Source organism: Colletes latitarsis, chromosome 3 (assembly GCF_051014445.1).
Source record: "Colletes latitarsis isolate SP2378_abdomen chromosome 3, iyColLati1, whole genome shotgun sequence".
In the NCBI taxonomy this organism is placed as follows: domain Eukaryota; kingdom Metazoa; phylum Arthropoda; class Insecta; order Hymenoptera; family Colletidae; genus Colletes; species Colletes latitarsis.
In genome coordinates, this window is record NC_135136.1 from 43,322,802 (window position 1) to 43,331,462 (window position 8,661).

Consider the following 8,661-nt stretch of genomic DNA (forward strand, 5'->3'; position numbering starts at 1 on the left):
AATATAATATAATAATGTTTAACGAAATCACGAAATTACGATACGTATATGGTGCTTGTTATACTCACTACTATAATATTTTAACATTAACATGAAACATTTTATTTTATTTATACGTACTATATGGCAATATCTATTTATCTATTTGGCAAACATGCCACCTTAACTGATAAAATCTTTTATCATTTGACCTCTTTCGAAAAGTGCAGTAGATAAATTATCTATGTAATATCCATAAGTGATGCAATTACGGTCCTCCTACTATTTAAATAAACATAGAACTCGTTGTTTTGAGTAAACTAATAATAGGTTCAGTGGTATACCAGATAACAATGTCCTGTTCTAACCTTTTCGTTCAAGGTTTCACACCGTATATAAAATCAATCGAATAGTTACTTACGAAAATTGTTTTGTTCAGCATCAGATAATACCATTCTGTGATTCGAATTCTAATTTCTTTTTAATCAGTAATAAATTTGCTTGACGATTATTCTTTTACAATTTCACAACAAAAAACTTTTACAACTAAATTGAAGAACGAAATATTCTAGTATGGATTATTTTGTTGAAGGCTTAAAAGTAATATTTACTGAACAGATATAGTACCGTTTTAGAACCGAAAAAAATAACAGTTATAGAACTGATATAATATCAGTTCCGAGTCACTACTTCAGATGCTTCTGGGATACCAAAATCGAAATCGATATGCTTGAAAATTTCGGTTCTTCGTAATAGTTATTCGGAATAAAGATTTTCTATAACTGTTTTAAGAACGGAAATCGATATTATACCAGTTTTGAATCCTTGAATTGCAACGTACACTAAAATTCGAAAGAAAACGCAAAGTGATTAAAAGTTCCACTACTAACAATAACTACGGTGTAAATGAAGTCGTAGAGTTTAGTGTTTCTACTCGACGAAAGAGTGCGTGCGTATGTAGGTACGTTACTTATCTTGTGTAGGTAGGTGCACGTGAGACGATTGTCTGCTAGACGAGTCAGCGGCGAAGTATACGAGCTTTCTTGTGACGTTCACCGGGTAGTTTTGAAAATTTTGTCTTTCTTGTCATTTCCGCGTGATTATGTTACATAGACCAACGGCAGTCGTAGGAAGACACTATGTTCACAGTATTTCGCACGTTACTGATACTCACGCATTTTTTCTGCGATGTTTTTACCGCGGTTTCTAACTGCTACATGTTCCTTCATCGTAAGTGTATCGAGATTTGGTACGGTGAAAATCTAAGGACAGAAGTCGAATGGCTGGTGCGTGCTGCGAGCAGAATGAAAAAACTGCCGAGGCACATAGTGATTATTTTCGGCGCGAAGGAGGACACTATATTAGACTGTGTGCAAATAATCGGCTGGTGCATCACCCTCGGTATACCGTACATCAGTTTCGTTGATATCAGTGGTAACGTTGATTGTTGTTCGTTTGTTTATTCTAATTGTTGTCGATAATGCAATCACCTTTATAAAATGTCGTTTCCACTCTAGGTCTAACACATGTATGATAATATTGAACATGATGTTGTATTTGTATCAAACAGGCTTTGCACAGCAATAAATATCTTGCATTGGTTTGCTGAATTTTATATTCAAGCATAAAAGAGTTATGTATTTTGTAGCAGAGCTTCAAGGATTATCAGTTTAAGTCATAATATTAAAGAACTCCAATTCCAAGAAATCTAAAATGCTTAATGAAAATGTATGTTCGTTGTATTCTTTTTGATGATATGTAATAGCTTTATTTATAAATTTTGAAACGTTTATAACATAACTTTGCTCTCAAAAATGTTGTTGTTTATGATTATGGTAAAAGTGATAATCTTGTAATAACTCAGCAACATATCGGTACCATTCGTACCTGCAAAAATACGTTTGTCATGATTCGTTTATTCTAACCTTAATCTTGAATTAGTTTGATTATATTATGCAAAGAATTGTGTTTATATTTCTCATTCTGTTTTATTTTTTTATACAAGTCTCAGAATTTCTTTTATTTAATGAGAAAAACATAATCTAAATGCATTTTCATTATTGCGTAACATTGGAATGTATAATGAACTGATAATCTTTTTGCAAAAATAATATTTGCATTTTCTGCATACTTCCAAATCATTCTTTGATATATCTTCGATGCTCTATAAAATGCAGCATATACCATAATTGTTAAGAAATGTTTCAAATTATCTTACAGAAGGAAAGTATGAAATTATTAACATTGTTTTTATGTATTTGGAACAGTGTGGTGTTATGTTTGACACATGTTACTATCTGCAGTCAAAGATAAACTGAATATTCATGGGTGTTGCATATTGTCATTTATGCTAAACTCCGATATTGTGCTATTAAATTTATCATTCTTGGGAACAACCAGAATAACTTGTATTTCTTTCAAATTGTATTCAAAGTAATTAAAAAAAATACTCTGAAAAGTAAAGTTAGGAATGGTAATATACATCAATATTTCATCATTGTTAAATTGCATACAAAAAACGAGACGTTAATCAATTTACATGTTTTTAATAATTAATTTTATACTTATGTTTTATTATTTTACGTTAAAGTATATAGTATAAATATGTGTTATTAACAATTTGCATAATTACGTCAGAAAAGTACATTATCGATTGTATGACGTTTAAATTTTTATGTAATTGTTATGTTTGTTGTAGGTTTTTTAGTCAGAAATGAAAGTTTCCTAAAATATGAAATTGCAAAGAGAAGACCCGATGTTTTGGAGCATATCAGTTGGAGCAAACCAAACGTTGGATTTACGCAAAACGGAGTAACCGGTACGTTTTAGCGAGAACGATATTTTAAAAGAATGTAGGTATATGTTACATAGAACTAATCATTGTTTATTACTTGCAGGAACCAAGCCGAAAACGCGGATATCTTTGTTATCCGCTTCAAATGGGAAAGAAGAAATAGTAACGCTAACCAAGAAGCTGGCTGAAGCCGTTGTTACGGGAACAATTAAGTCAGAAGAGATAGATACTGACTTGCTTAATGAAAAATTAAATTCACGAGGGGTTCCTGACCCTGACTTAGGGTTAATATATGGTCGCGTTTGTTCTACATATGGTGTTTTGCCATGGCAAACGCGAGTAACGGAATTTCTGTACGTCTATAGCTTGTTTACTCATATATTTTTTATACGTTTACAATTTGATACATCTTTCTTCCCATGTCCCCAGAATTTTCTATTCAATGATGCACTCTTTTTATTTCCAGCACATTACCTTTGTACGTTAGTCTGTCCGCGAGGGATTTCGTGTATCTGCTAGAACAGTACAGTAAATACGAGCAACGATATGGGAAATAACGGGAACTGTTATTCTTATTTGTGTAAAGTTCTCGTATTTTAAACAAAACAAAAAACAAATTAAACAAGAAATAGATCGTAAGACGATTAACAAAGACTGAATTTAAAACAATTTACAGATACTATTTTATAAGTGATTACGTGCTAGTGAAATAATAAAGAAGGAACTTGCAGCTTGTGTAATACAAGTGTCGTTTACGGACCGATTCTAAATGGGCGTCTGTAAGAAGGAGTTTAGCTCTTATGTTGAAGACATGTGTTCTCACCATCATCGAGAGAAGAGGAATCCACAAAACTTTGAAAACGTTTTTTAATTGTGTAAAATGAAGCAGTTACCTTACTACAGAATATTGATATAAAACAAAGGAAGATGTTTTTTTTTTTCTTAAATTTGAATAGTTCTTTTAGCAGAAACAAGAAGAAAAATGATGAAAATCTCCTTGACAGATTACAAGATTTCAAAGGAATAAAGTGTTATTTTCAATGTGATAAGTACAAATCCGATATGCGTAAATTAGTAAATTAAATGTTAGTTGATTGTACAAGTAGATTTTTCAGAATTTAACTTGTATCATTTTTCTTGTATCCTCTCTTTGTACTGTCTAAAGAAGAATGGTCAGAAGAATTTATGCTTGATGAAAATGAAAAAGACCTGAAGCAAAACCAAGAAAATTTCTACATTTTTCTCCTACCATTGTCAGTAAAATAGATATATGTATTCCATGTACATAGATAATTTACTCGTGAAATCTATGCACGTGAATATTTTTATATCGAGTGTTTTTTACTTTTGTCTGTGTGGTATATTACTTGGAAAAAATGCCTATTGTGGAGGTTAACATTCCTAAAAATGTAAAAAACAGTTCTCTTTTGCACAAATTGTCCGTTTGATGTTTATTCAACAATCCTTATCGTTATATATAATTTATATTATTGTATTGTTTGTGGTATCACTGTTTTAAATGAAATCCACCTAAAGGAACAATAAAACTGTGAAATATTCGTTAACGCTTAATTTTATGAGGGTTGCTGCGATCCACGGATGACAATTGGATTGTCTACAATTGGGTAGGGTGGTCAAGACAACAACTCTGCCAGTTCACTGGCTTAACACAGGATTATATAATTCGTAGCGATATTTGTTTGGCTCCTCATGCATAAAGCATATACAATGGTTGTAGGCGATTCCGGGAAAGCAAACATTTTTCAAAATAAAGTATACTATATTGTTCTATTGGTGTACGTTGTACACCTACGTAAGGCGGGCGCCAACGCAAAGCTAACGAATACAAGTCGACTAACGTATACGAAAAAACGCGATCACGTCGGTACAATAGCCTTTAAGTGGTTAAAAGTTACTGGAGCTTTTACATTTTTCTCACTGGACATTTCTAAAGAATTATTAAAAGATACACGAGATTACTTACCCTTCGTTAATTGCCGATCATTGCCAAACAGTATCTGCCAATTATGGCGGGATGTTCGTTCGTGACCGATAAGCATAGCCAATTCTCCTTCGATATGTAAGATTCCCTATTTTTAAACTTGCTACTAATATATAGTAATTAATATACCACTTAATTTTTGCTTAATTTTCTTTTATGACGTCTTAAATATAGATATGAACCCAGACCTAACCCTGAATTTTTTTCTATGGGAAAAAAAGGTATTTTTCGCACGCCTCAAGTTATTCAGACATTAGCAAACGTTATTGAATAGAAGAAATCCTCTTAAAAAGGGAAACTTGTTAATTTTGTTTCTCGTGATCATTGACCAGCAATAATGCTGCAGAATTTACCGAGTTAGATTTACTGCTTTTACGAGTTTATTACTTATATCTCTTTCATCGACAATACACTCCTTTATACGACATACTCTTTTGAGCTAGAGCGAGAAACGAGCCTTATTGTATTCAAGTTATGCAACAAGTACAACGATTATATTAATACACGATATCTGTAGTATACGGTAACGCAGGAAACTTCATCGTTAAATTTCATGTTTAATTTTATCACATCAATTTGAACATTTTTTCGACCTCTTTTCCTTTTTTATTAACGAAATTTTATTTTGCATTAACGAAATATGAAAAATCTGTAGTACCACAGACGAGGTATACGAGTAGATCTTACATTCAACGTATATTTTCGGCCCATTTTTCTGTGTCTTATTGTGCCGATTATTCGGAATGTCCGATTAACATTTATTCTTTTATTTTCTAGTTTTCAGATACGTTCCTTCAAAATGGAACAAAATGTTAAGAAGATGGCGCATCAAATTGTAAGGGGCTTCTTGTAAGAAGGCTTTAATCTTCGACTGCATGATGGTTTCAATGAGTCATTGGTTATTCGATGGTCAACAATGGTTGGATTATGGTCACAGGTGGTCAACAATGAGGTTGACATTAAGGTTAGCGATCTAGTGAAGACCAAGGAAATGTCAAGAGGTAGGTCCAATGAAATACATTCCCTATTATAGGGGTTATGGTCGTTTGAAAATTGAACCATTTTGTTGGGACTTTTTTTCAATTTGTAAGGTTAAGAAACAACTTCTCGGGCATTTTTGGAATTTTTGAATATTCTTCAACAAAATACGCGTTGTTTGCATTTCGAAGCATTAAAGTCCTTCAATTCGTTCGAAAGTTATGATATTTTAAACATATGCATGAAATTCCAAGGAAATATTTGTGGCCCAACATTATATTTTCGGAAAAGAATTTTTTTCTCGAAAGTGGGTAGGATTTTGGGGGTATGTCTATTCACAAAAAATGATTGTAATTGACCCCCGCAACTGAAAATATTTTTTTTAGAACGATTTGAAACTTTTTAATTTCGTCGAAAAATTTCACTACCTATTTGAATTTTTTTCTCGAAAGTGGATAGGATTTCGGGGGTATGTCTATTGACCAAAAATGATTGTAATTGACTCCTGCAGCCAAGAGTATTTTTTTTAGAACGATTTGAAATTTTTTTTTTCGCCGAAAAATTTAGGCACCTACCCCCTGTCGATTTTTCTTACAAATTCGTTTTTCATTTTTAGTAATTTTATTTGACGCCTTACAGAAAAGTTATCTAATCCTTTTTTGTAGATACCCATGGATTCTACTTCAGAAAAAAGTTCCATTGAAATATATTCACTATTGTAGGAGTTATGGCTGTTTGAAAATTGGACCATTTTTATGAGGTTTTTCTCATTTTGCGGGGTCAAGGACCAACTTTTCGAATATTTTTGCAATTTCTACATATTCTCCATTAAAATACGCGTCGTTTGCTTTTTTAAACATGAAAATCGTCCAATCCGTTCAGAAGTTATGACATTTTAAAGATTCGCATGAAATTTTCGGGCAGCATTTCTGGTCAGAAACTATATTTTCGGTAAGGAATTTTTTTCTCGAAACTGAGTAGGATTTCGGGAGTATGTCTATTGACCAAAAATGATTGTAATTGACCCCCGCAACTGAAAATATTTTTTTTAGAACGATTTGAAATTTTTTAATTTTGTCGAAAAATTTCACACCTTCTCGAATTTTTTTCTCGAAAGTGGGTAGAATTTCGAGGGTATGTCTATTGACCAAAAATGATTGTAATTGACCCCTGCAGCCAATAGTATTTTTTTTAGAACGATTTGAAATTTGTTTTTTCGCCGAAAAATTTAGGCACCTACCCCCTGTTGATTTTTCTTAATAATTCGTCTTTTATTTTGAATAATTTTATTTGACGCCTTACAGAAAAGTTATCTAATACTTTTTTGTAGATACCCATGGATACTACTTCAGAAAAAAGTTCCATTGAAATATATTCACTATTGTAGGAGTTATATTGGACCATTTTTTTGAGATTTTTTTCAGTTTCCGGGGTTGAGGAACAACTTTTCGAATAGTTTTGAAATTCCTACATATTCTTCACCAAAGTACGCGTAGTTTGCCCTTTGAAACATTAAAATCCTCCCATCTGTTCAGGAGTTATGATTTTTTATGTTGAATTATCAGGTCGGTATGGGAGTCAGATTGGTCCACGAAAGTCCATATGGCGTAAGATATACTCGTATACTTCGTCTGTGATAGTACGTATTATCTTTGCGAGATAAAGAGTTGTGTATACAATTTATATATAATTATAAGTTCTATATATAATTTATAAAACAATTTTTAGAAATCCTGTATATAAATAAACAACGAAATCTTAGCAGCTGTGCCACGATCGTTGTCTCGTAATGGGAAACGAGTGACCTAGATTAGCTCGTAGAAAACAAGTGCTTCTACCTGTTGCACTTCATCCCCGAGTCACGAAAGACTATTTCACTGAGCGAAAAAACGCATAATGTCGTAAAGTTTTTCGCATACAGCATGGTGTTTAGTAGGTTCAACATTTTATACGAATTTTTAGTAAATTTAGCAGTTGCATATTTCTATTAGGTTTTTTAATAAGTCCGTTTGCGTTTCTTTATAAGAATAGTAATTTCTATTATCTTTTCTGTCATCTTTTGAGTAAATTACATATTTCTTTGCAGTAAAACTCGTCGCTTTGTGTTTTAAAATGTCCAGATGTCCTTAAATCCAGACCCAGTCCAGATATCCAGAAAGTCCTTTATGCCGATTTAAGGGGTAAACACTAGAAGAGTGTACACACGTATCTAAGAAACACAGATTATATGGTGAGCTTTTTATCAATTACTTTATGTTAGTTATTTTTATAGTTTAAATGTAGAATGTAGGATGGAATGTAGGTTGCTCTGTAATCATTTTACCCATTATTTAGCTGCTTGCAATATTCGATTCTGGTTCAACTTGTGTTTTCACCGTAACCGGTTATGTTACGAATGGGCAGTTGCAAGGACGCAGTCAGAATTTTGTCCAGAGCAAAGAGCGTCAGTCGTACTTTGATCATCGGCCACTTAATTTTCTTTAATATTTGATAGCCACTTTCTCGAGACTTTCACTGTACGCAGCTTCGAAGAGCCTCGTCCCAGGGAGAATTAATCAAATAATAGACTATTCAGAAGGATGGACCCAAGTGAAAATGTCCTTCCAATCAAATATACTTGAGTCAAGAGGAATCTTTGTGCGCCTATTCCGCTATTATTCGTAGAGATGAGAATTACCTCTAGAGTTAATCTTTAAATATGTTGAGAAATCAGTTACTAATGTAAAATCTCGGCTAACTTTTAGAGTTGAACGATATACATAGATACATGTCGGCCCGTCGCGTGGTAGCCACTATAATATGGAATTATAGTTGACGCACAGTAGCCAGATGTTCTCCTCAGGGATTGTTAAGGCGCAAATGGATTATAAGCATCGTCGTAGGAAAGGCAATTAGCGTTGCTTCGCGT

The 8,661-nt window shown here is 32.9% G+C and overlaps 1 protein-coding gene across 3 annotated transcripts; it reads left to right on the forward strand.

Annotated features, from left to right (window-relative positions):
• The first annotated feature begins 23 nt into the window (after window positions 1-23).
• Tango14 (transport and golgi organization 14) lies at window positions 24-4,315 on the forward strand. 3 transcript variants are annotated; one of them, XM_076784331.1, is made up of 5 exons: window positions 39-1,413; window positions 2,678-2,797; window positions 2,877-3,126; window positions 3,240-3,353; window positions 3,450-4,315. In XM_076784331.1, the coding sequence occupies exons 1-4, from the start codon at window positions 1,119-1,121 to the stop codon at window positions 3,328-3,330; spliced, it is 756 nt and encodes a 251-aa protein (XP_076640446.1). In that variant the 5' UTR covers window positions 39-1,118; the 3' UTR covers window positions 3,331-3,353; window positions 3,450-4,315. The 3 variants fall into 3 exon arrangements, with proteins under 3 accessions (XP_076640447.1, XP_076640446.1, XP_076640445.1); XM_076784332.1 differs by having other exon boundaries at window positions 24-1,380; window positions 3,240-4,315; XM_076784330.1 differs by having other exon boundaries at window positions 40-1,413; window positions 3,240-4,315.
• Window positions 4,316-8,661: the final 4,346 nt, after the last annotated feature.

Bases quoted from the DNA above. Each gene is read 5' to 3' on its own strand.
- Tango14 (XM_076784331.1), top strand. From the start codon at position 1,119: ATGTTCACAGTATTTCGCACGTTACTGATACTCACGCATTTTTTCTGC. The intron at 2,798-2,876 runs GTACGTTTTAGC...TATTACTTGCAG, and splicing joins TACGCAAAACGGAGTAACCG to GAACCAAGCCGAAAACGCGG. The intron at 3,127-3,239 runs GTACGTCTATAG...TTTTATTTCCAG, and splicing joins ACGCGAGTAACGGAATTTCT to CACATTACCTTTGTACGTTA.